The sequence below is a fragment of the Aptenodytes patagonicus genome, chromosome 3 (assembly GCF_965638725.1).
Source record: "Aptenodytes patagonicus chromosome 3, bAptPat1.pri.cur, whole genome shotgun sequence".
Taxonomy (NCBI): domain Eukaryota; kingdom Metazoa; phylum Chordata; class Aves; order Sphenisciformes; family Spheniscidae; genus Aptenodytes; species Aptenodytes patagonicus.
This window is the reverse complement of record NC_134951.1, coordinates 68,477,546-68,505,244: the sequence shown is the minus strand read 5'-3', so window position 1 is coordinate 68,505,244 and position 27,699 is coordinate 68,477,546. Positions and strand designations below refer to the sequence as shown.

The window sequence follows — 27,699 nt, the reverse complement described above, 5'->3', positions numbered from 1 at the left end:
CTGCTCTTTCTAGCTCATAGTTGATTTTTAGACTCCAGTTGCCGGGCTCAGTTACTGTAAGCTCACAAGTATGGACCTAAGGCATCAATCTCAAGCTTCAGAATAAAGAGCACCATGAAAATTCACCTAACTCTGGATACTACATGCTTCACATTCTCATCTGTTCACTCATCACTTCTTTCTCACTTCAGACATCTCTTTCCATCCCATCTCAAGGCTGAGCACTTAATTCTGAGAGCTTAAAAAAAATTGAAAAGCCTATTAAATTTTTGTTGAAAGTCTAGTGTCATATGGTTGTATTAGCTTTGACACAGATGTGGAGATTTGCTTTTGAGTTCACAACTGTTACACCTTGTTTCAAATGTCTTGGTGTTCTTTTAGTAATGGTTCAGGTTGTTGAGAGTTTTAGTTTTTAGTAATTAACCTTTTGAAAGTATTTTTGAAAGTCTAGAAGGCAAGTATTTTAGTTTCAGCTAGTGGGAGTTTTATCCTAGCTGATCAGTTGTAGTGTCACGGCTGTTAAACCTTGCACAGAGTTTGAGATGCAGTCCAGTAGATCCTTAATGTATGTAGCTTTCTGTTAACCAGGAAATTAGCAGTAACTAGCTTCTGGTAGTATTTCAGGATGGAGCACAAACAGCATATTCCCCAGAACAGTCAGGAGGTGTTGGTGGTCATTTTTCTGTGCCCAGCTAGGGACCCTGAGGACAAGTAATAAATGTCCTGCAGTTTGGCTTCAGAGGAGTAGAATAAGAGGTAAATTCAGCATCCATCTCTAAAAAATAATATTTTAGTATTGATCTTAAATATAACATAGATGCTGTATGTCTTTATGGAAGCTTTGAAAAATTAAGAAACTTTCTGTAATCCAATGGTCTGTTTGCCAGTCTCACCGGTGACTTTGAAGCCACTGGCCAAATCAAGTTTAAAAGGGTAGTGGTAGTCCTAAAATAAATAACGCATGTTTCATGAAAATGAGCAGCTGCATAAATGCAAGAGGCCAAATCAGGGCAAAGGCTGGCAGAACTTGGCCATTAAGTTTCTGACTTAGTAAAAACTGGCTCACTCAAAACATTTGTATAGCTCCAAACTGCTTGCAGTGCTGCCTCTTCACGAAGGGGTGGAGTGACGCAGAGATGAACTGTTTAATACAGGGAGTGGGACAGAGCAATTAGGAAGGGGAAACCTTATGTTCTTACTAAAAAGGTTTCATTAGATTCTGTCCATGAAGGGGGTAGTTTTGTGTGTTTAAAACAAATAAAACCACCACCAAAAAAAAGACCAAAAAAACGCCCACCCCCAAAAAACCCATATGAACAGTATTCCGTAATCTTTGCCTTAATTTAGAGTTTGAAATGAGGAGATAAGGCTCTGTCTCTACAAGAAACGGCACCACACATGAAAGCAGTTACAAATTTAGTTGATCTTTTTCTGAATTTAATTTCAGCTGGTTGAAAACAGCTATTTAGGAATTTCCATAAAGAGTTATTTCTGAAATAATTTTTTTTAGACTAGGTTCACATACAGGCCACTCACTTTAGTTCAGTTGTAGAGGAGCGCATGAGATTAGGTTGACTAGCACCATGTAGTTTGTCCTGTATCTTCTGGAATCATTTACACTGATTTGCCTATAGAGATGGGACAAGAATATGAATTTGTTTTCACAGTTATACTAACATCATTTTTGTCAAATTTTGAGCACTAAAAACTTTGTATTTGTAATTTTTGTTGTAGTGTTTGAAACTTGGTTAATATTTACTTGTTATTTTACAAAAATATAACAAGTTTAGCATTCCTATTGTGATTTGTAATCTGGTTTCTGGATCACAGACTAATTTTAGGTACTTTGGTACTTTGTTGATCCAGTTGTGGCTGTAGCTTGACTTACTAAGCATGAAGACTCTTGACAACCATGTATTGATACAGCATGCCTATATCTTATAAAATTGTTCAGAGATTGACTTATTTGCTTTTAGCAATCAACAGTATGTTTGAATTTAATTCTTTGCCTTGTCAGTGATTTAGACTTGTAAAAAATACTCTTTTACAGCATAGAATCACTTCTCGGGTTGCACTGGCAAGCTGAACTGGTGTAACTGGAGTACTCTGCTCAGTGTTCATTTGTCTGGGATTTTGTAAGAAAATCAGCATTTACAAAATACATTTGAAACTCGGCAGCTACAAAGCTGAGGAACCTTTCTGTGGATTTTATAATTACAGATATACACACAACATGTGGCACTGATTTTATCTTTACGGTATTTGAATGGCTTAACCAGTTTTTTTAATTGTATGATTTTCATTGGCAACCATGAACTCTGAAGGTACTTCTGTGTTGACTGTGCACCTGTATCTTCATTATGAAATGTGAATGTAAAGATTAATATTGACAGATAACAGTTAGTTGCACAACAATCTCAGACTGAAATAGAAATACTTAATGTGTATTAGCGTGCTTTCCAAGTCAAGTACTGTCCAGTGCAAATTAGTACTTTCCAGTGCAACCTCCAAACTACTATGCTAAATCTCCTCAGTGATCTTTTACTCCCATCTTTCTCATCATGCTGACTTCTCTCCTCTGTCTGTTCAGCAGTGGGAGACATTTAGCGAACGCTCTTCAAGCTCACAAACTCTGACCCAATTTGATTCTAACATTGCACCAGCTGATCCTGTAAGTCAATCACTTAGCTTGCTTGTTTGAAATTAATTTTATTAACACTGAATTTCCATTCATTGTATTTAGCTGTTATGCATGATTCCATGGACTGCTTTTTGGGGAATGGTGGCAGGCTTCTTAATTTTTTTGCTTATTTTAGGAATATAAATTTTCTAGTACTGCTCATGTTTAAGATCTGAGTGCAAAGAATGCTTTTTTCCCTTGATTTTGATGTAATACAACACTGCTATCAAAACCTGTATTACACAAAGTATTTAAACTAAGTGTTTTTTTGAAAATATTTATAAGTTAATGCAAGTGCCCCTCCCAGTGATAAACCAGTCCCATTTGAGATTTTGTCTTCTGTGTCGTTTTGTTTTTTTAAGTTGCAGAGCTTGATTTGCACAAACTCCTAGGAGCTGACAATGCCAACTTCACTGAAAAAACTGCTGGGCTTTAATGGGTGTGGTATTTCATACTGCTAATGTTTTCACCAAGTTACTTATTAATAAGGCTTTTAGTATTTCTCCAGCTAAACCTGTGCTGTTCTAATGCTTTACTCAGTGAGGAGTGCTCTGAAGGATTATGTACTTAAATACCTTGCCAAGTTTGGGAGCCAGAAATTCACTACAGTGTGTCAAGTTCTGCTCGTTTTAAACTTCACAGCATGTGACATTGAAGCAGTTCTGAAATGCATTAAAATTACTTTCGTATTTAGCCGCTGCTTTCATCCTGCTTTTCTTACAGATTTAATTACCACTGTTAGTGTCCATTTTAATTTAATTAATTACAGTGTTAGTGTCCATTTGATTACATAACAAAATATAATAGGGGTACATAATACACATTTAACCGCTTTTAATATTAAACAGGTCACTTCTGAAAAGATAATACATAAATATACATGTATTTTAAATATATCAGTGCTCCACTCTCAGAGTTAACACTGATATTTATGTGGAAATAGCATTTCTAGATGCTGGAAGCTAGAATTCAAACTGCACTGTTCCCTGTGCTCAGAATTGCCCTTGGTAAACATTCAAAACAAATGAAAATGTCATAAAGTGAAAACCAGCCCTTTTTCATCTGAGAGAGACTTTTTTGGTTTAAATGTACTGTATTTTTATGTTTTAATGATGTAAACATGATGGAAATCAGTTTGTAGTTGTTTCTTACTGTGTATAGTTGCTTGACAGTAAAGAGCTATTGCTGTCTTGTTTCCACAATAAGATAGTAATTTATTTTTACACATAACTAGTAACTGACAGAAATCTGAAGTTTGAATTTTTTTCCCATACGTTGATAATCTAAAAAGTAGAACAGTGATGATATATGCAAAACATATATAGCCATATATATGTTTATGTGTGTGTTTGTGTGTATGCATGTGTGTATAAACAGAAATTCAATAGAAATACAAAAAATATACTGGGAGATGACATTCTTGAGTCGTTTTCTTACAATGCTGGTAGTTGAGAAAAATTTTAAAGAATGGTGAGCATCTTTGATGCTTGCTAAGGTAACAGACTTTGGAAATAGATACTTCAGAGTCTATTTTCATAGGAAAGTAAGAACAAATTAGAGCAAATTTTCAGTGACAGTGTGCAGACTTCTTATTTTAGCAGTCAGCAGTGATGCCTAGGACTGATTTATTGAACAACTCCTGCTTTCTCAAAGGAGAGAATCAGTTTTCTCAAGCAGTTGTTAATAAATAACTAAAGAGTAAATTCATAGACCAGTTCTTTTCTCTTTTTGTTGGAAAAGCAGCTGCTTTAGAGGTAAAAGATAAGTGGAAAGAGTAAAACAGTACATTCACAGACACCCCCCCCCCCGTAGGAACATAATTTACCTATTGTAAGTGAAAGTTGGTAACATGTTAAGTTGTTTTGTGTAAAATTAGATTAACGATCTGAATTAATACATTATATAAAAATCCATTTAACTCTATAAGACATTATTTTCGTGGTAGCTGCGCATTAGATTACAGCAGAGGACTGAAGTAGCTACAGCAAGAGTGATCTTTGCATGATAATCCCATTACAGGGGAAAAAAAGCGCAACATGTTTTAAAGTGATAACTATTCCTAAAAGCCTGGTGCAACAAGAGTGTTTGAGCTGTGACTAGAAAGTGGTTTTAAAAGCCTATATTTGCAACAAGAATAGTGCAAGTAAGTTTTAAGAGTTTTAGAAAATATTAATGTAAATGTATTATGCTTGGTGAAATTGGTCTACTTGAGCAGTCAGAACAGATTAAATTTCTGATACAAGGGTAGCTTTGAAACTTCTTGTTATTTCTAGGGACAGAATATAATCTGGGATTTTTTTTTGTGCTGTCATTGTCCCACCCATTCATATATTCTGAATATAGATAACAGTAAAAAACCTCAAACAGCTATGTCCCTATTTTTAGGTTACTTGTGAACAAACATAAAAGGTTTGAGATTTTTCTGTTTGTTATCTACACTCAGTCTCCAAACCAAACGGAAAGGGCTGTCTATAAAGTACATTAAAATGGAGTCCCTTGTCTGAACTGCAAAGAAAAAGCCTAAGTGTAAGGTCAACACCTATCTAGAGATATGTTCCATAGGGTTTATTATACTTAAGTTTAGAAGATTTTACTATTTTAAAGACTCTTGAAACTATTCTTAAACTGCTATGAAGTACCTATTTTATAGAGAATTATTCATACTACTTAAAGAGGCCATAACTTTCTGAGGCATCATAAGTTAAGTCAAAAGTGGATTTTAAAGTTTGTTGGGGGGGGTTGTTTGTTTGTTTTCTTTTGAAGATGCACTTGAAGTAACAGATATCTGGTATGCCAAAAATGGTGGAAAGCTGGTAAAATTCAGGTCCTATTTACAACACAGTAATCTATAGAAACATTTCTAGTGCCCTTTTAAAGTAATATGCTAGGTTACACCTTATAAATCATTAGAGAAACTTCAGCTTATAGAGCTTTGGTTTTATGGGTATATTCAATCCCCTGGAACCGTGTAAAAAATAAAATTTATGAATTTTGTTTAGAAATGGCATTTCGCATGGTGTCAGAGATTCTTAATAGAACAATTTAAAACTAGCTTAGCATCACTTAACTCTCATCTCCTCCACAGGACACTGCAATTGTGCACCCAGTTCCCATAAGAATGACTCCAAGCAAAATCCACATGCAGGAAATGGAGCTTAAAAGAACTGGAAGTGGTAGGATATTTTCTCTTGCTAATGAGGAAAGTTTTGTAAAACTACAGTTGGCTCTGCTTCCTAAAACATGCTTGCTTTTTCTTCTCCTTAGATGAATATATTTGGAGTTGTAACCAGCATAACGAATGAGATTCTCTGAGTTAAGAATTAGAGTACTGTTCAGATAGGTGCAGAGTTTGAATTGGCCATTTGCTACAGTGACGATTTCATCACCTATAGGAGATCATTGCTTGAAGCAGTTCAGGAGCATCATGATACAGATTTGATTTGGGCCTCCAGGATGATGTCTAGGTTTCTGACAGACTGTGAAGATGGAGAACATAGCCTGCACTGATAAAGCTTATTCTCCTGTGGTCAGAAATACTGAGTTTATTATTTTGAAACTTGACAGCATTTGGGAGTATTGGCAGGCCTTTTTTTTTTCTTCTTCTTTTTTTAACACTGGTCAAAAATAAGCGAGGTGGCTTGATAATTTTCCTTGAGGAACAGTGCAGTCTTGACTTACAGACGTGTCCCAATATGCCAGTATTTCCTAAAGTCATATAGCTCGTGCAGAGTCTTCAGCATATGAGAATAAACAAGTATCCACAACACATTTCTTTTCAAATTTCCTTAGCCTTGTAAATAGGTAAAGATTCCCATCTTTTAACACTGAGAAATAACACTATTACAATATAAAACTTCAAAGTCAAAATAATTCATACGCCAAAAGTGTTAAAATACAACAATTTTAATCTTGAGTGCAGCACTTCAGGTAAGGACAGGAAATTAATGTAAAGCTTTGGCATCAGAAGTAAAGGCTAGTTTGAATACATTTGTTTATTAGGCTTGTCTTTTCCATCTAGATCATGCTAACCCTACTAGCCCACTACTTGTGAAACCACCTGATCTCCCAGAAGAAAACAAAATGAGTTCATCTGTAAAATTTACAGCTGGAAATACAGTTAGTAAGTATCAAAGTACTTTCTGATCTCACTTTTTACATCATGCAAAATGTGGATCTGATATATTCTTCAGTGAATGAAAACTTGCTAGCTAACAGCAGCTCTAAAATGAGATAAACTTATCCTAAGAATAGAGACATTTCTGATATGAAGTATATATTAGAAGTAGTAATTAAGAAAGTTCTACTGATGTCACTGGAGATGTTTTCCTGCCATACATGTTCAAAAAAGTTCATTTTGTCAGCTCTCTTCCATCTTCCTGTTTTCTCTTTTAATCTTAGGATGAGAAATTGAAATGTATGGAAAGTGGAATTGACTAAGTAGCATTTGATTCTACTTCCTCAGAACTGTGTGACAACATGTTTTCTGAAGAGTGAAAACCTGTTGACCACAAGATTTTTCAGGCACTTCTCATCTGGTTTAGCTACTAAGAAAATGTGATAGACTTCTAGATTTATTTTTTAGGGACAGCTTTTCAAGTGTTTATTTGCTTCTAGTAGCCTTTCTGATTTTCAGTATCTCCTATGTCCAAAACATTTTGCATTATTTTGGTTTGATTAGTCTACTTCTCTCATATTGAGAGAGGTCCCAGATTATATGTAGCCTGAATGAGTCTCTGGAGTCTGTTTCTGAGATTTTTTTTTTTTTTATTTTATTTTATTTAAGCTGGGAACTTTTCTTCAGTAAAAATAAGGTTTGAAGAACTCATTACTTTGAGTCCTTTGCTGTGCAGTATTAAGACAGAGGTATTTTGGTTGATTTGTAATACAGGAGTAATTTAAAAGGTGCCTTTTTGCAATGTATTTTGTTTTCCTCATGAACTCTGTTTCAGTGGCACTCTTCTGAGCAACGTCTTGAGCCTGTCTGTCTTTTCAAGCAGAGCTCTGTTTTTACTAGGTAGTCTTTTGATGCAAAAGAAAGAATGAGCAAACATGGTCTTTTAATGGGGAAACTACTACTATACGCAGGATCTGAGTTCTGAGAGCCCTTCTGTAGTCCTTTTTCCTTTTCCAAGTATAGCTTAACCTTTGATAAAGGGCCTGTAACTGTAATTATACTGAGAAGTATTCTTCCCTCAGAGGAAGAATGTAGTGAAATAAAACAAACCTCATTGCAGTGTAACATGAAGCCACCCTGTAGTACCTCAAACTGTAGTTATCATGGGATGCCCATCCTTTTTCTGAAGAAATGGCTCTTGTCACTATTGTAAGTAATATGGTTAGTTAACACCTTCCAAGTGAATCCCGAAGAAATCATTTAATACAAGCTAACTCCAGAAAATGAATTTTTGATGCTTAAAAAAACCACATAAATCTAACAGGATTTTTTTTTGTGCAGACTTGCTGTCTTGGTAATTACATTTCTTAATGTTCTTTAGTGTCATACTTTAATAGTGTATCTGAGCACCTTCTATGCTAAATCAGTGACAATATCTGTAGTGTGCTTCCTTGAGTTACTGGGCTGGACACTGATTTCAGTGTTTGCTTTAGTTGCTTGTTTTTGTTTATCTGTGCCAGAATTCATTTGAGAATAGGGAGTCTCAATCTTAATTTAAGCAAGTCTTTTTGTAAGTGTTTTGGTTTTATCTATCTGTCTCACTGTTTTGGAAGTGTTGTTTCATAAATGGATATTCTTAAGAACATTTCTTCTAGAATATTTTGTTTATAGGTTCACATGCTTTTCTGCATTGTACAGATTTCTTAGTGGTTTATTGATCAAAATGTAGATGCAGGTTAATTATTTTACTTCTCATAGTCTACTGTTCATGGATCAATATATTAAAATAGTATTTGAATTGAGAACTAATGGAGATTTATAAGCATCATCTTGATGTTGAGAAATTAGCAATTTGTCTTTATTTTCCATGCTTTACATCAACTTGATTCAGCTTGGAAGTTACTAATTTGTAAATAGCAGCTCAGACCTAAGCCAGGAAGCAGGGACAAACTTTTCCATTGCATGAGATAAGAAAGAATTCAGTAGGCATAGGCACTGCACAATTGTCTTTCTGTGCAAGCTGTGTGATTTGGAACAAAGGAGAGAGGATCTATAACCTCAGAAAGTGATAACTGGAGAAGTGCGTCAATAATTCTTCTGAGTGCTGGACACCCACAGTGTTGAAACTGTTACTATGCAAGTAAAAATAAAAGCAGCAAAAATAACTGCTGGTTTCCCAGATTGTTTTAACTTTAAAGCAACATGCTACTTCAATATGTCATTAAGGACAAGTTTGTGAATATGTTATTTTAAACTCCTGCTAAATGATATAAACAAGATCATGAATACTGCAATCAGAAGGTAAGGATAATCTAAATTACCTTCCTTCATAATGAAATTCAAACAAAGCTGGAGACTAACTTGTATTACTAACACTGAAAAGTAGAAACCTCCCTTGAGGACAAAAATAACATTGCAAAAGTGTGTATATCCTTCATAATAGGAACTCTACCTGACTATCATGCTTACGTTACTGGAAATACTGAAAAAGGATTCTGTTAGATTTAAAATTGTATTCAAACTCATGAGTTTGGATTAGCCAATATTGGTGCAGTATGAAGATTACATTTGCTAAGTGACCATCCTTTGCCTTGTAAAGCCATTGAAATTGTTTACTGTCCAAATGTCTTTGAAATTGGTTTAGAAATACTTCTTCCATTATCAGTGTCAACTTTTTGGTTCAGAAGGACTTACTCTTTCCTCTTTAAAAGTGTGATTACATGAATTCTTGTTTGACTAGGTTATATTATGTCCTGGATGGCTTGAGAAATATACCCTGTACTAGAGATGTTTGGATTGGAGAGAGATAATTCCATTCACCATATAGCCAACTTCTGCTTAAAACTTTTCTCACTTGATCCTTGAAAACTTCAGTGTCATCTCATGGTAGCCATTTCTGTTTCTTTTTTTAAAAGAATGTTTATATAGGTATTTTTTAGTTCTCTGTAGCCCTCATTGAATAGAGACACACCTGTAAACCTGCAAAATAACTTTTAATCTGAAATTAACTTGGAATAAGGTATTCCTCAGCTGACTGCATGGTAGAGGTCTCAAACCAACTTTGCTAGATTAATGTAGCTGTAGTTTTAAGGAAAAAAAAATAGTAACAGGAAAGAATGTGCCTTGCTGAACAGGAAAGTCATCTCTGCAGGATTCTCGTCTCTGGATCCTGGTTGATGTGTCTTAACACTTTTGAAAACTAGTGTCCTAGGAGGTTAAAGTAATCCTTTGAGACTGGGCAATTCAGAAAAAATCTTGATGTTCTTGGATAGAATTCTCTTCTTTACTGATACTAATCGGGTGGGTTTCATTGCTCCAGTGACTTTCCACCTTGAATTGTGCTTTACCAGGTGCTCTGGAATCATCCCTTGTGATAAATTACTCTGAGAGCCATTTTTCTGTCTACATTCATTCCACACAAATCTTGTGATTTTGGTGAGACTCCTCATTTCTGGGGGAAGAACCCTCAAGCTTTGCACAGCTTTTAAGGGTAAGGGTGTCCTTAAGGAAACTGTCTACCTGATGCTGTAATAGCATCTTTCATTTTTATAGGCTGCCTTGACCAAAAGCTGAAAGCTTTTAAAAAGATTTAGTCCAAAACAGAGCTGACTACCAGCCTTAAAGGTACAGAAGTTACAGTTGTAGCGAAGCTACTGAGTTCATCTGTGTATTGTACATACCTTTTCCTTTTTCTGACTTCTAAGGTTGGTGACAATCATTCAGCACTTCTAAAACCAAGCATGTCCTACTTCTTGTTTTTTTTTTTTCTTGGATGTCCCTTACTCTTGTTGGCTAGATTGTTGAAGTGATGGAATGTCAAGTGTTTAAAAATTATTGCTTATGAAACTTACATTTTGTATTTTAAATACACCATTATTGTCATTGTTTATTCTTCAGTACATCCCAGTAGTAACAAACAACTCGTAGTATTGGGCGAGAGGAGTTGGTTTGTATTGGATCCTTCAGTTATTCAGACTCAAGGATTTTGAATCCTGCCCTGATGATACCTTACAGGGAAGCAATACAAAGACATAAACCTTTTTAAAAAATAAAAATGGGATATTTGAAATTATATATTACCTGTATCTGTTAGGGTATACTAATGATGCAAAACCTATATGAAACTTTGTACTTTCTCTTACCAGCAGATGGTTACAGCAGTTCGGACTCCTATACTTCAGATCCAGAGCAAATTGGAAGCACTGTAACACGGCAACGGTCAGTAGAGTAGCAACTGAAAAAAATAAATAAAAGGTGTTTAAAGAAGCCTGTTCTGAGCTTCTGGTTGTTTGACAACTAGCTTGTAAAATGATGGCTAAAGAGATTCTTAGCTTTAACACTCGGGAATCTGGAGGCAGTCTGTTTTCTAATGCATTAACAATGTATGCTGTTCCTGTTAATGTGTAAAGTGAAAATTCAAAAAACAACATAGTCTAAAAAGTTGTTTGGGATTGGCCAATCAAATGAAACTCCACGTTCAGTCAGAAATCTTGATAAAGACTTTCTCCTTAAACACAAGGGAATGTATGCACAGGAGATTGTGATGCTACTTGAAACCAGTTTTTTGTATTTTTAGAAATATCCATTAGGCATTAATGGAGAAGGACCTTGTGACTTTGTAGCATAAAAGAAGAACAAAACATAAATTAGAAATATCACGGCAGTAACTCAATCTCTTTTAATAATGGGCTTTATAAAATGAAGGGCAGTCATAGGCCCAACATAAATTAAGGGACTGGAGGAAGCTATGCAAGCACATAACCAACAACTGCATCGTTTGATGTAAGAGAATGTGCTGTACTAGCTGGTGCTAATTGTTCCCATTAAATCTGCCTGAATAGGATTAAAAACCAGCTACGCCATTAACCATCTTACAATCAGTTTCAGAGGTAAGTTTCAAAACAAAAATAATTAGGGTGACTTCAATAGCAAAGAAAGATTTGCAATTGCCTTTCAGTATGGCAGCTTGAAAACTTCTTTCCTCCATTGTTACTTAATGGCAAATCTGATTGTCTGTCCTGCTTCTATGTATGTTTTTGCACTATCAACATGGTGGTTTCAACATGTTCTTTTCATCTCTGATTGGGTTCGGTTCTCTTGCTGAACTTTTGTAGATGAGTGAAGCTTTCTGATGAGTTGCCGCTTTATGGCACAGGTAGCTTCTGTCGAGATCTGGCAATTCTGGCAGCGTCCATCCAGGAAATTTTTCTCCCACTTCCTTTTTTACTTCCTTCCACTGACATATTTTCTACCAATTGCAACTTTGTCTACAGAGATGACATTGTCCTTAGCCCTACCATTAGTCCAGAGTACTTTTTGTATTTTCAAAAAGCAAAAACTGACAAGGCTATGTCAGATAATGATACTTTAGGAGTGTCCTTAAACCACTTTCTCCCTTTTTTATCCTGCTTGTGCCTTTTATACTAGACTAGCTAGAGGGATGACCCTAGGAGTCAGTGTAATTAGATTTGTATTTCATCAGCTGGAGGGTTATGCAGTGTTACAGAAGTGTTGTCCTCGAGAGTATATTAAGGAAGCAGATTTTTCTATTGTGATACTTCAGTTTTCTGTCTGGACTTATACTTTCAGGAATTTCAGGTTTTGTGTGAAACTTAGGTGCCTCTTACCTCTCCTAGTTTATATCTTATGGTAGTTATAGAAGAATGTTACAGAAGTCAGTCATAGAAAAGATTTTATCACTTATTTGTGAGTTGAATAACAGAGTAGCCGTATTCATGTAAGTGATTCAGTAAATGTCTTGCTCAGATTGGACTAGATAGGAAGTTTCTGCAAGCTGTTTTTAGATGGAAGCTGTACAAAAATTCTGTATACATTAAATCCCACTTAAATGGCACTTAGTGCAGTACTTCATCCTTCTGTCCTTTCTGCATGTGTGCTCGATGAACTTACAACAGGTATCCACTAGATGGTGATCCTATCTAAGAATGAGTTAAAATTTCTGAAGATGCTACCGAGTATATGGATTTGGAAAATTTCAGGCAGAGAATTAAATATATGTATCTCAGTGTACAAGATAGCTCCGTAAGCTCGGTATACCTGGAGGCAGGTCCAACAGAAACTTAATATTCTTCTTCAGTGACATTGAACGTAACCCGTTTAAAACCTGATCAAGATGTTGACTACATCTTACGTACTTTGCAAATTCTAGTGACTACCATCTGGATGGAATTACCATATTTAGGATTCTGTGTTTCTGAACTATCATTGTTTGGGAGGTGTATCAAGCTGTTGGTTTCCCAAAGATAAATTACTTGTGGTAATACAAGAATAATTTGGATAACGGAGATTTAAGTAAATAGAAGTATAAAAAACAATTGTGAAATCAAAGAATACCAGAAGCTTAAAAGTGATTTTGCAATCTTCAAAATCAATGGCAATCAGGCTCTTCTCCATCTGTCAAACTTTATTTTTTTAATTGCCTACTTTGAAGAACTTTTGAATTTTAGTTCTGTTGTAGCTACCTAAAATCACTACAGAAGTTTATATGTTTTGCAGATCACATTCAGGAACATCTCCAGATAACACTGCACCGCCGCCACCCCCTCCAAGGCCTCATCCTTCTCATTCTCGATCATCATCTTTAGATATGAACAGATCCTTTTCAGTTACCCCAGGTAGATATACTGTGTTCCTAGTGTATATTATCCTTCAGCACATATATTCCTGAAGCAGACAATTTTTTTTCCTCTGAAGAAGGATTTAGAGGGTGTTTTTTAATAACTGCTTCTGAATGAAGAAGCAGAAAATGTTGTCACTCTTCCTGTTTATATTAAAATTTGTACTCCACTTTGCTTAAACAGGTAATTGAGAAGTAAATTCTGAATGCTGGCATTGCAGTCCTTTAGATGAATGTGGGAAGCAAGGTCAGGAAATAACATTTTGGTAGTGCACCCACATGCAATGAATTGCATCTGCCAGTAAATTTTCAAGAGGAGTTCTTTTGGTGTCAGATGTATTAGAGACACGTGTTAAGTATTCAACTTTAGAGAAATGATTAAAGGTCACTTCTGATGCTTTGGTTAAGGGTTTTTATTGTACTTCTGACTTGTCAGTACTTTTCAATTCAGGATCACAAAGTATGAGAAGATGTTAAGAGTGTATAATGAGAAAAAAAGGACTAAGATCAGAAAAGTATGACCACGTCTGTACTTTGGACTGGAACAAAGGACAATATCCATGTTCTGATTCCTTGTTTTGTCTGTTTGCAAATTTGAAAGGAGATGACATTACAATTATGGTCCTCAACATGACAGGTTAATATGTAGGCAAAATGCAGGATTTCTTCATGTTGCTAAGTCAAAAAATTACATAGCACTGTGATGCGAAGAGTAACAATCCTGGCCAAACGCGATGCCTCTTTTACAGGACAGCAACAGGCTGGAGTTGTTGCCTATCCCCCTGCAGTGCCTCCAAGACCACAGCCTTCACAGGTGATGTTGTCACTTTTGAAGAATCATACTCTAACTTGGTGCATCATTTTTATCTAACTCTGAATTTTAACTTATCTCTAAAATGAGTAGTATTTTTTGAAACCACCAGGATGTGAATGATGGCAAAACATAGACTGTAGCCAAATATTAGCCTTTCCTGAATAAAGATTTGCTTCTGGTGGAACCATGGGAAGGGATTAAAGTAGAGATTGAGGAGCAATGAGTGGCTCCAGAGCTCTGAGTTGTAGGAAAGAGGAAAGTTACTCTTTCACATTTCTTTACCTGTCCCCGTATAGCTAATAGGCCATAACACAGACTGTAAGAGCAATCTTTCAAAGTTTTACAAAATAAGTGTTTGTCTTCCATCTGTGTCTGGCACAGGGTATAGTTTTACATAACATGCCTGCTCCCAAAAGGAGTGATCCCACTTCTTCCTTTGTCATAGACTTGGTGATCTTTGCAGTCCTGGTTTGAGTCAGTTCAGTTAGCTGATTTGGTAGAAAAGAAATCCTGGAAGAGTTGTTTTTTCTTTGTCTCAACCAGCTGAATCTTTCAACTGCTGTGCAGATCTGACATGGGACAGATAAAATTGCTTTTCAGTTGTTTTTCAGCAGCAGCTACTTATTAGAATCTGAGTTACCAGCAATTGAAGGCAGTCAATGGATCCAGAAATCATCTGCAAGGGTACAATGACAGACACATTCCATACAGCGTGATCACATAAGCATGTTTCCCTATGGAACCAGACTAAAAATCTGTATCAAGCCTGACGGAGCCAAGCTGGACTGTGTTACAGCAGAAGCATCTACTGTCCAATGAGTCTAGATAGTCCTGCGGTGCATCCATCTTTGGTCTCATTCTCTGAATAATAGCACATCTGATTGAACTTCCTTTTCTCTTAAATATTTCTCTATTTTTATAAACGCAGAGAGTGGTCTGTCTGATTGTGTCTTAGATGAGATGCACTTTGTCCTACTGACAGGACATAAATCTTTGTCCACTAAAAAGGCAAATAGTCTTTAATGTTCTGTCACAAACTGTTGTTTGGTGAGATTCTTTGCATCAGATAACTATGTTAAGAACAATGTCACTAAATATTTTTGTTATTTTATTGCAGGGTGCAGGTCCTCATGTGCATCGCCCAGTAGATGCTGAAGGCCTAATAGCTCATACCAGTACCTCACCTCAACAAATACCAGAACAGCCAAATTTTGCAGACTTCAGCCAGTTTGAGGCATTTGCTGTTTCAGGTGTAAACAAAGAGGAAGATGATGAAATTGAAACACACTCAGAAGTTTTGCAGGTGAGCGGAAGCGAAGATCTTGTCAATTGCTTAATACCACCAACAGTTATGAGACTTTGTTAAAACCTATTTCTGCTGTTTGAACTCAGTGGGGTTTTTTATGGTGTCCCAATCCTTTGCTAGAAAGCAATTACATTAGACTCTGCCACTCTTATTTAGTAGCTGCCAAACACCTAGGCAGAAGAAATTCTTTTCTTCTCAGTTCTCGATTGTAATTTAAAAGATTTTGTACTTATTAGCATATGTGCACAAACATAATTGTGTTGGTGCATTTAAGATTTAGCACAGGCAGAACTCCTCTTCTGCTCACTCTTGCCAGCCTTCCAAATGACTGGTAAGTTTTAAAGTAGTCTGTCTTAATAAGTGAGATGACTGTCAAGTATCGTAAACATCTGTTAAAACTCCAGTAATTTGGTTTTGTTCAAAGCCATTGGACAGACAGCTAAAGTGAATAGAGCTCTGGCATCCTTCTATAATAGATTTAGAGATGTTTACAAAACCTTGTTTCCTACTACAAACACAGGACTTAAACCCTGAGGCTTCCAAACTTTTATTCCTATTAATGTCATAATAGCTTACTGCTATTACATGAATTACTTCACATTTTCCTTTCATAATTTGTAGCCTTCATCCAGATTGTAAGTTCTCTAGGGCACTTCTGTGTATTCAGTTGCAAAAGTACCAGTGGTGCTTTAAAGTTCTCCCAACTATCGGCAGCACGTTCTTGCTTCCCTTAATCAGGAAGGTCAGTGACATGGAGCCATTTGAGCACTCTCCATGTACCTCATTGCAAAATCAGCTATGTTAGCAGTTTTCAGTGGCAGCTTAAGCTTAAGTTGAGCTTGCTGATTGTTTTGCATTGAGGTGCATGGGGAACAGTTGCATTGTGTTCCATTGGAGGGATTAACCTTTGGCAGTAACAAGTAGATAATGGTGGTAATGTAATAGCAGAAACAGCTGTAGCAGTTTATCATCAGGCCACAGCCTCTTTTGTACTATACAGTGCCTCGTAACACTGGGGATTTGACTTTATTCAGAGGCCTTCCAACATCTGGTGTACAATGCTTGAGAGCAGAGTACTTTCAAGTAACTATTTTGTCTTTTTTTCATAGTGATGTTAGATTCTGTATCAAATCTTAATTTCTGTATCAAAAGACAGGTCTGACTATTGATGCTAGAAGTACAGCTTTTTACTATGTGCCTCTTCTGTAAGCTGCTCCCAGGCCAAAACAGCGTTTGTGACCAAGATAGTTTTAGATGGTTTTGCTCCAAAGCAGGTATTGTTGTTGTATTCCAGCCTGTGCTTCTAAAGAAGACTTGAGCTGGAATTTTAGGTGTTAAGTGTATCCATGTATCAGAAACACAGCATACTTCTATTTATTCCAACTGTTGCCAAATGAAATATTTGTTAAGAAGTAGTTTTCTAAATATAGTTTATATCCCTTCAGGTTGAAAAGCCCTCTGATTCTGCAAGTTCTCTTAGAGTTGCCAAAGCAGATGGAAGAGTGGAAGACAAAGCACCTGCTAATGTCCCTACTAGTGCGGTATGCAAAGTACACTTGGAAGGAGAGTGCAGTTGTCTGATGTATATGAAATGATACAACTCTCTTGATTTGCAACAGCAACTTTATACACTTCCACTTGAACCCAGTTTTCTTAGGTCCAATATGTGCTTGAAATAGGCACGTGTATAGTGAATTTTTGCATCGAAAGATGTTCATGATTAGTTTTATTCTCGAGATAGCAGAAAATTAAGATACTTGTAAGTGTTCAGATTTTTGAAACCGAGCAAAACTTTTAGTGCAGAACTTAGTTAACAGTAGCTTTTTTTTTGTTACAGACACATAATTACTGGGGGGAAAGCGTGCTCTGAGATGTTGTGTATTTGCAATTGTCAGTTATACTGTGGTGTTTCTGCTTGCACAGTTCTTTGTCAGTGTGTAGCAACTTACTGCCATTTCACCGGGGGGTAGGATTTAGTACTTAAGTTTTTTTCCAGACCATATGAGAGTGCAGCTAGATGTTCATCAGAAAATACCTGATAGGTTGTAAATTCAGTTAGCTTAGTAACTGGTTTTAAGAATATGTAACACAAACAAATTACCAGGTTATAATCCAAGTAAAATGCAGTTTGTGAGAATTCATAGACTGTGTTTTCCTCTTCAGGGTAAAGGCACTACCCCACTTGCTCCACCACCAAAGCCTATTCGCAGAAGATTAAAATCAGAAGATGAGCTAAAACCTGAAGCTGAGGAACATACACAGAAAACAGGTGTCATAGCTGCTGTTCTTGCTTCACAGCCATCTATTCCTAGGTAACCCAAGAAGTGTATAAATACATCTGTTACTGGAAAGTTTACATTTAAATAGCATACACACTTTCTGTTCTAGGAGTTGCAAACAATTTCAATGTGTTTGAATTAGATTAATTTAACAGTTTAAAGATTTTGGGGTTTTAAACAAGATCATCCTGAAGCCTCTACTACTGAGAGACCTTTTAGAGATCTTGAATTTTGGAGTGTGAACTCTTTTAACTTCTGCAAGTATGTTGGAAATAAGTGGTGGAAGTATTAAGATGTGGTGTTTGATTTTAAATAGTGGTCGCTATGAACAGTCTAAAATGTATAGTCTTTGTGTCCTAGCATGAAAGTAGACTATAACCTTAGTCGCTTTGAGGTAAATGAATGCGGTACGGTGTGTTGGAACTTCAGAAAATTGATTATTACAAGTTTTTAAAATGTGCTTCTTGCTGTTTCATTGAAACTAATCATATGTGGCTTCCATGCAAACAAACAAGGTTAATCAAGCCAGAGAGAAGAGGGAAAACTAGCAGTGTAACAAGTTAAAAAGTTTTGAAAAGAGGATTCTGCTCATTTAAAAAAGAGGGACTATAAATGAGATACTCAGCTAAGCAACTAAATGACTTATTACAATACTTCTAATATATTCTCAGATCAGTGGGGAAAGACAAGAAGGCAATTCAGGCATCGATCAGACGTAACAAGGAAACCAACACTGTTTTGGCCAGATTGAATAGTGAACTACAGCAGCAACTAAAGGTAATTCCATAATCTTTGTCTGTTTAAGAGAAGAGCCTGAGAGGGCAAGATGTTGGTGATGCACAGTAACAGGCATCTCTGCAAACCAATTATATACATAGTAGAGGATATTGATATAAATGTTTATGTGGTACTGTCTAGACTGGAAGATAGGCCATTTTAAAAACTATCAAGCCTGAATTTCACTTGTTACTGTTTGAGAGTCAAGGTGCATAAAATTCACATAAGACGAAAAACTGGGGGGAAAAAATTGTGAGTTTCTAATCCTTTAACTGAGATGAGAGCTTTCACCCCCTTAACATTTTAGACTTGATTGAAAATACTATAGTTGGGTTTGCAGCTGGTTACAACTTTGTGGGTTTGGGTGATGTGAAAGGAATGAAGAAATACTAAATGGCTTTGCTTTTGAGCAAAGTATTGATTTTCATTTATAATTACTAGCTAGCCAATCTTCTATTCAGATTATGGGAAGAGATCTCCAGATTGTAGAAAAGACCTGGACGTTAGTTCTCAAAACTGAAGCTGACTTTTACCAGTTTTGATTGCATGAGGAAATTTTTAAGATTCATTCTCTGTGGACAGTCAGTAGAAAATCTTTCTTTTGTAGGATGTTCTTGAAGAGAGAATCTCCCTGGAAGTCCAACTGGAACAACTTCGACCCTTCTCTCACCTCTAAGCCTACTGCCGTTAACTGTGAATTTACTAATTTTGAAAGGGGTATTGGTTTCAAAGCCTATTTAAAGATCCATGCATCTAGCTCAGTGCACTGTATTCTACATTAAATGTTGTGGTTCTGTTTTGTCAATTTGTCCACTTTTCTATTTAAGTATTTTAGTTTCAGTACAGAGAAAAAAAAAAACTTTTTCCTTGAATGTGACACTGCCTCTCACATCACTTTCTGTGGGCATCCGTGATCTTTGTTGGACTTGATTTTCCAGAGTTTGTCGCCAAAATTTCCAACTGGAATTTTTTAGTGGTTTCTTTTTTCCAATTGAAACATCTTTGCAGAAGAGGATTGCTAATCAGTTGACTTTAAACTTTAAGCACATAAACTCTTCTTTCGCTATGGCATTTATTTTATTGTGCCAGAAAAGAGAAAAACTAGTAATCTGCCATCAGCTAGCGTGACTTCCCAAGCTGCCTTTCACAATTGGAAAGTTGTTCACAATTCTAGAAAGCCTGCCTCTTTGCAATAAACCAACTTATTCAGGTTGACAGAGTTCTTGCAGGCTGTTTGCCGTATCGACTGGATTTCATTTTGTGTTTTTGTTGCATACATTATAGAGTACGTAACCACAGATTGCCAGTTGTTCACATTTTATCCATTCATGATCCTGATTCAGCCGCATGCATATAAAGATTTATGGTACAATTGGTAGTCTATCAAACAGACCTTTTTCAGTCCTCCCTTTTGTGAAAAGAGTTGGGTGTAAATCCCCAACGTATTAATTACACGTTACCTAAGCACCACCTGTAATTGCATGTTTCACACATTACCTTTTAATAACACATCACATCCACCAGTCTTCACTATAACAAATTGTATTGTCAAGTAATGTGTCAATACCTCTATGAACTTCTAATTCCCAGAAAAAAAAACCCACAAAAAAAACCAAACAAAAAATGAACAGTTTGCTTCTTAGGAATTCTGGGGTACCTTATGTCATCTTGTTTCCAGGCCTTATTTCTCTGGCATATAGACAGGCTTCACTATTAACAGAGTTCCCTGAGTGTATCCTGCTATTCAGGTTGATGTACTGTATTAGGATTTGTTGTATATTGTATGATACACACCTTTTGATCTCATATGTAAATTTGCATTAATTGCTGACTAACAGCAGATATTCTATTTAATGGCTTCTTCTGGCTGTGGGATCATAGATGTTTAACTGCATGGATGTATCTCTGCAGAATCAGAACTAGCAATTGTGTGATTTTTACACCAATAAAACAGCACAATATTTTAATTTTGTTGATTCATCTTTACCTGGGAATTGAAACTCATTCATATAGTGGGGAGGGGTTTATTACAGGTCTGCAGGGAATTTTTTGTAGGTTTTGTGGCATGTACGAGAAATAGTTGATCATATTCCCTTGACCATTTTCTTCCCTCATTATTTAGCTGTTGGTCAGAAGTGATCAAATTCTCTTGGTAATCTGTGGCTATACTCCTTTTGTATCCTCCTATAAGCAAATTTAATATAGTTGTAACCTCTAAAAAGTAAATGCTAGTACTGACTTGGGTCAAAGAAATATATAGTTCTTTAGTCTTCATTTCTGGTTTGATTTCCTTGAGAGTACCTTTCAAAATTAAAACTAAATGGATTGACTGTTAGCAGTCCTTATCCTCGCTGTCTCACTTCTATGCTTAAATGAAATTCTCTTAGCATCTGCTTCCCTTACAAAAGGATAGCTCAAGTCAGATTTTTCCACTGGATATGCTGTTTGTTAAGGTGAAAAAGAAGTGTTTCTCTTTTTGGTTATCATATACAGATTGAATAATTATGGTTAATTTTTATTACTATAACAATTCCAACATTTTTTCAAATGTCATGGAAGTGTTGCGGATGGCTTATGTCTATAATTCAAAGCAAGATTCCCTGGTATGAAAGGCACGAATGTCATAGTTGCATGACAAGAAGATACTTTCTATTTGCATGTTAACGGAATAAGAAATGATAGTGAAATGGGCAGAAAGGTTACATATAAATTACATTTCAGCTATGTCTTGCCAATTAGTAGATAAAGTGCAAGACTTTGACTTTAAAAAATACGATATAACCAGGGAAATGCCAAAAAAAAACCCAAAACCCAAAACCAAACCAAAACCCAAATCAAAACTAAAAAACTTTAAAGTTGATGGACTAGTCACTTCTATTTTAACTGCCAAGTAGCAAGAACAGTGTTTTAAAAACTGGGAAAAGTGGGTCACTTACTGTAGTCAAAGAATGTTGATTTCAAACCAACTGTATGTTGTCCATAGATTAAAGCTAAAAATACATTTTTAAAATAGAACTATTTTCATATTAATATTTAAGTATTAAGCCTATGTTTATAGCAGCAGGATTCTTAAATCAGAATTTAACATTTTAAGCTTAAATGTAAAAAGCCTTTCACATTCAAACGTGACATGTACATATGAATTTCTGTGACATCCATATCTTTCTAGTAGAATGGCAAGTTAGTGTCTCAAGTGAAGAACTTAGGCAATCTGAACATTTTTGTCTTGCCAACAAGTCTATTTTTAAGAATTTGTGGATTACTTCTAATGCATCATTCAGTATGTTTTAAACCAGTTTTTCGTGATCAGAAGAGCTTCTAACTGAAAAATTACTTATGTCTTAAGAACATCACTGCCAATGGTGTTCAGAAGTTACCTCACTTAGTAATGTAACCCAGCTTTAATCTCTTATAAAATTATTTCCCTGTCTTCTCCATTTGTTTGATCTTGATCCAGCTACTTGATGCATTCTTTTTTATGAACTTAGATTGTAAGCTCTTTGGGGCAAGGAATTATGTACCGTACAAGAGATGTGCTCTCTATATTGCAAGCATAAATGTAGACTACAAATAGTATGGAGTGTGATTCATGTACCCAGCTAGGATGGATGGACAGCAGCATGCATTTCTGAAACACCTGCAAAATGTGTTTTGTTGGACTTTGTGATGGGAGGAGTGTCTCTTTCCTCGTTTGATTTGCATTTCCTTTATTTCTCCTACTAATGTGCCTCTCTCTTCATTCCACCTGCTTTGGAGTTGTTTTTTTCTCCATTCCTTGCCTATCTTTGGACTGCAGAGAAGATTTCCAAACTGCAAAGGTAAAAAGCTGAAAAGCCACTTTTTTGAGCAGTATTTAAAGTCTACCCAATGTAAGCTAGTATTTTCAATTTTTTTTTTGTACTTCACATGCCCTTCATTTTACTTGCAATTGTATAGTACATGAACTAGAGGATCTCTTATTACTGAAAATGTCTTATGTGGGATAAACAAAGTTGAGGTTATAAAAACTTAAAACTAAAGAAAATAAATCTGCGGCATTGTTTCTTGTGTGAGATGTCTCTCCCTTATGGATGGGGTGTGCTGTGTTTCTGCTCTACCTTTAGGGCAAAGTTGAGTTACTCTCCTGGGTTCAGCTATGCACAGAGTTTGTCTCTAAATGCAACTTTCCTAAAAGGAAAAAAAAAAAGCAAAACTGCTGTCTCCTGACTCATTCTAGTCTTAGTTTCTAATAGAATGTGGTTTCGTGAAAAGGTAATACGTTACAAAAACATGTTACTCCCAAGTGAGTAATAACAATGCAATTTTTATTTTTTAATCTTCCACACAAAGTAACTTGTGTATTTTAAACATAGTTGCATGCTTAAGTTGCTTATATACTTTACAAAGCAGTCCATGTGCAGTTCATTCAGTTACACTCCCCAAAGTTCCATTTTTTGAGACATACAACTTAATTTCATAAGCAGAATTCCAGCATGTTTTGCCATGCACATTGATGTATTAATCATTTATAATACAGCTCTCTAGAAGAAAACACATGAAAACTAAGGATTTTATTCTCTAATAACAAAAACATTTTAAATGTTATGTTCTCTTAATAGTCTTAGAAAACAACTAACTAGTGGTTGTGTAGGAACAATGTTAAAAATGTCTATATACTAATAACCAAATGAGACTATACAGTGTTGTCCTGATAATTAGTACCCAAGCAAAATCTTCTTCACAGGAGTCTTTGAATTAATTGCTCTTCAAAATTCAGTTACGTGTTTGGGGGGAGGGTTTAATACTGTGTAATTTCCTTTCAGTGATATTTCTTTAAATTGGCAAAACGGGCTTTAAAGGTGCAATTCCTGCTTTAAAGCTAGATTCTACACTAATTGTACCTAAACTGTACGCTGCTGATTGTACATTAATTGTACCTAGCTGTACACTAACAGTGTACTCCAAAGTGATTTTACAGTACTTTTTTCCAGCTTACTGATATATAGGTATTCAATGTCTTGCATTTAAGTTATTGTCAGAAACAGCCCTTGTTCAGAATTGTAACTCTATGAAACACTAAGTTTGTGATCTCACAGCTTATATCCAAAGTTTTAAGAAGACTGTGAGTACTATTTGTCACACTTTGACAGCATACTGTAGCACAGAAAGCTACATGAATTCTCTTCCATCTCTGGTAGAATATGTTCTTCACACTTTCACTCTTACAGATACTAAGAATGCATCTAATCTGGAAGCAGTTGAAATTACTCTGTTTTGACTGGTCTTGATTATGAGCGACCTAGGAAATGAACAAAACATCATAAATAGTGAAAGCAATTTAAACTGGCATTCAGTGGTGTATTGATAAAAAAACCAAATTCTAGCAATACCGCTGTTGAACCTTAAATGATTGGAGTATTTGTTTCCCAGTCTACTGAGGAGCTCACAGAGAGAGAGACATCCTACTCTACAATGTGTGTAAACTCTTTGATACATCCCATATAGCAGCAACGGTGGCTTTTGCTTTCTGTCATCTACCTGGAAGTCCAACTGCCTTTTCTCTTCGGCTCAAATAAGACTGCATTTAAACTGACAGAAGAGGGTCTGGTCCATGGGGTAGAACAAGTTAAATGTAAGAAACAGCACTTTGAATCAGGAATGTCTTCTGCAAGGAGCCTGTTGTCTTTGGTATCCATTCAAAAGGCAAATAAGACAGACTAACATTTGAAGGAACATACTGAGAAAGGAGGCACTAAAATCAATGAATTGCCCTGACATGCGGTTGGGGGAGCGGGGAGTGGAATAAGCGTTACAGCAGTTCCTGTAAACACTTGTGTATGTGAACACTTGTTAGGAGCTTCTGAAGGTCTAGCATATGTGATTGGCTGTGTCAGACTTAGCAAAAAGGTATGTATAGTAGGTAGCTTCAGCAATATATGATTTCTCGGCAGACATCGAAGGAAATACTTTTGGGAACCCCTGTGGTATCTTGGGAGTGTGTTTCGTTAAACTGCCTTGGAATTCAGCACTCTGTACTAACTGCTGTTGTGCCTTATTTTGCAGATCATCTTGAACTGATACAAAGCTTGAGTTCAGTCTAAGTATGAAAATACAGTATGTGTTTCAAGAAAAAGATTTTGAAAAGTTTATAGAAAGTTGTAATTCAAGGTATGCTATCAGAAAATGCGGAAGTGATGTGCCTCCAGCTTTAACTTGTCTCTTCTGTTTTGTATCCCTGCCTTTGAAAGAAGAGCGCTGCAATTTACGACAAACCCTTCTCCTAGAGCTTCAACCCCATTGTCTTTCACTGCCCTCGTGAAGGAACTTGGTCACCTGCTTTCTGATCAGAAGGAACCAAGAGGTCATAGAAGAATCAAGAGGTCCTTTTGCTGTAGAGGGGTACTTAAAATGAATGTATTCCTTGGTTTGCTCTGCACTTTGTCTTTGGGGATAAGGTAGTGTTGAATTAAGAAAATTCCCATGGAAAAGCAGTATTAATTCACATGTCATTTTATCAAAATTAAGAGGTTGATCATTTTGATGGATTTTAATGGCTTCTGCCAAGTTGCTTACATAGGTGGACTCACTAACCAAGAAACATACTAACATTCATAATTTCTCAGAACTTTTCATGCCAAAAGAAGTATCAAATGTTACTTTGTGAATAGTTTTTTATCCTTTTCTCCTGTAGTCTTTTCAACGATGGAATCCTTTGAAATCTTAAAACTTCCTTTTTGCAAATAGCTGTGCATGTAGAATAGTAGAAAAGTTTTTGTTCCACTTGTGGAAAAAAATTTTATCCATTGATTTAAGTGGGGTTGCATTTCAACCGTCGCAACTCAAGACTGTCTGGATCTGAATTAAAATAAAGTGAGTAATGCCAAAAATTGAACTGAAAATAGATACGATGTTGATTCCAAGCTAGAATTTTGGGTTTAAAATTTTTATAAAGATGGCATTATGATGTATTATTTTACACATTATTATATATTAAAGTGTCCTAACACTTTAAAGCCAACAGTAAGGATAAGAGAAAAATGGGGGCAAATAGGTTGAATGCTGGATCCAAAGGAAGCTCGCAACTGTGTGTGTCAGTATCTATAGATGTAGTGCTACTGTCCAACTCGGGTACTTGATACTATGTGTTTAATTATAACTCTGAATACATATTTAACTGGTCTGTTAGGTAGGTAAATTAGGTAGGAATAGGGTTGAGATTTGCAATGAATGCTAGGCTCTTGCATAATAGCATATGATTTTATGCTGTATCCATATGTTTGGATGATCAAGCTGGTAATTTCACAATGAATTTACTGAGTGAGCCTTTCGGTGAATTACGTGAATTTCTGTGTACTCCTTACTTGGGCATATAAATTTACCAATAGACGTGAAATTGTGCATGCATGCAGCTTTCTTTTCGAGCAAGTCTGTATTTTAAGTGCATTCCTGAAACCTTAAGGTGAAAGTACAGCCTGATTCAAACTCGTAGTAGTGCAGTACATCTAGTTGCTGTGAAATTGCATGAAGTTAATAGTCTTAAGACAAAATTGATTCTTGTTTCATCTGGATTTACAATCTGCTTGCAGTTGTCTTTAGAAGATTTCAGTCCTGACATGGGATCCTGTGGAGTCAAACCTTCGTTCAAACTAGTTCTTCTATCAAACAAGCTGTGAGAAGTTCCTTTTCATTTCCAGCACGATAAACACGGACTTCTGTTGTCAGTCCCAACTTTGCCCTGCAAACTACCGAGTCAGCAGGATAAAGCATGTTGCCGAAGAAGTTTGTATGTGTTTGAAGGGGTAGACTGAACTTAATAATTTGCTTAAGGTCTGGGCTGACTTTACTCTGGAAATGTTTCTCTCAGAATAGCTAAGATCTGCCTAGATTTCAAACTGAGAACAAAAGAAATTGTTGTCCTGTAAAATATAAGCCAAGTTAGTTGGGCTTTTTAAACTTTTTTAAACTAATTTTACTAATCTAAAAACATTTCCAGCCTACTTTCTCTTTCCATACTGGTGCTTAGCATATGTTTGTAGTATTAAGACTAATTATTCTTTTTCATTCCCGAGTTAGGAGCTAACCCAGTGGGAGGTTTCTGGCTTTGTTGTTAAGATCCGCAGGATCTCTATGAATTCAAGACACTTTATAAATGTACAGCTTTGATCTCAAACCTTGTTTGATTTGGTAGCCTATTCAGCCCCTTGCTACTGTTCTGAAAGTATTAAGATGCTTATAACTTCTAGCCTGTACAAAGTAAGAAAAAGACTTTTTCTCAGCTAGGTTGCATAGTCTTTCTTGTAAAACCAATGAAAGTTGAAGTAGGTCTGCCAAGGTTACATTTTGAACCAGCTGAATCGCCAACTTTTAAAACTAAAATAAGAAATGCTTACTTTTTTCTTGTAGCTTCTGTAGGTTTTTTTATTTTACATTAAATTAGATTGAAAATCCTGACAGAAATTGAAACAATTTTTATTTGTTGCAATGGTAGTCTGAATGGTTTTAACCTGGAATGCTGATTGTCGTTTGCTTCTAACATGCCTCTATTTTCTTTCACAGGTGCATTGCAATTTTAAGGGTTCCATATAAATGTTTCTCGTATTGGTACGTGCTTAACTGTTAGACTGTATTTGTTCTAGTATTTTGAAATTTTCAGTTTTTTCAGTATTTTGGCCTTTGGCTTAGTGCTGCAATATTGCATTGATCAGGGTGGTCAGATTATCTGCAAGCTACTCTTTCTTTCAGTCGCTCTGGTCCCGGTCTTCCAGTTTGTGGGAAAACTTAGTTTGTTCTCGGTTGTTTCATGTCCTGGTTTTTGTTGTTTTAGTACTATTAAAGACCTATATGTTGAAGGTCTCGTACTAATCTTGGTATTTCTAAATAGGAGCGGGAAAACTATGATCTGTTACAATGATTAACTTTTTAAGGTTCAAAATTTAGATCTAATGTCAGCCATTAGAAATGTCATATGGAGTTTTTTTTGTCTTAGAATAGAGAGATTTACAGATCTCATGGAAGTGTCCACAAGTCTGTGTAAAGCCTTGTTTCAGCAAAGTTCAGTGCTAATACAGAAATCTGCCACGTCGGGTCTCGTTGCAGAATCAGAGCCGCAGCCG

The 27,699-nt window shown here is 36.0% G+C and overlaps 1 protein-coding gene across 9 annotated transcripts in view; it reads left to right on the top strand.

Moving 5' to 3' along the window:
* REPS1 (RALBP1 associated Eps domain containing 1) overlaps window positions 1-22,649 on the top strand; it is a 71,006-nt gene extending 48,357 nt beyond the window's left edge. For 4 of the 9 annotated variants that reach the window (XM_076333718.1, XM_076333717.1, XM_076333715.1 and 1 more), the window contains exons 10-20: window positions 2,591-2,671; window positions 5,766-5,853; window positions 6,699-6,800; window positions 10,940-11,012; window positions 13,311-13,429; window positions 14,181-14,245; window positions 15,363-15,548; window positions 16,997-17,092; window positions 17,715-17,863; window positions 18,502-18,607; window positions 19,215-22,649. In XM_076333718.1, the coding sequence (XP_076189833.1) occupies window positions 2,591-2,671; window positions 5,766-5,853; window positions 6,699-6,800; window positions 10,940-11,012; window positions 13,311-13,429; window positions 14,181-14,245; window positions 15,363-15,548; window positions 16,997-17,092; window positions 17,715-17,863; window positions 18,502-18,607; window positions 19,215-19,283 (1,134 nt within the window). In that variant the 3' untranslated portion in view covers window positions 19,284-22,649. The remainder of the gene's footprint in view (window positions 1-2,590; window positions 2,672-5,765; window positions 5,854-6,698; window positions 6,801-10,939; window positions 11,013-13,310; window positions 13,430-14,180; window positions 14,246-15,362; window positions 15,549-16,996; window positions 17,093-17,714; window positions 17,864-18,501; window positions 18,608-19,214) is intronic. The other 5 variants (XM_076333716.1, XM_076333714.1, XM_076333721.1 and 2 more) reach the window with 3 other exon arrangements.
* The last annotated feature ends 5,050 nt before the right edge of the window (window positions 22,650-27,699 follow it).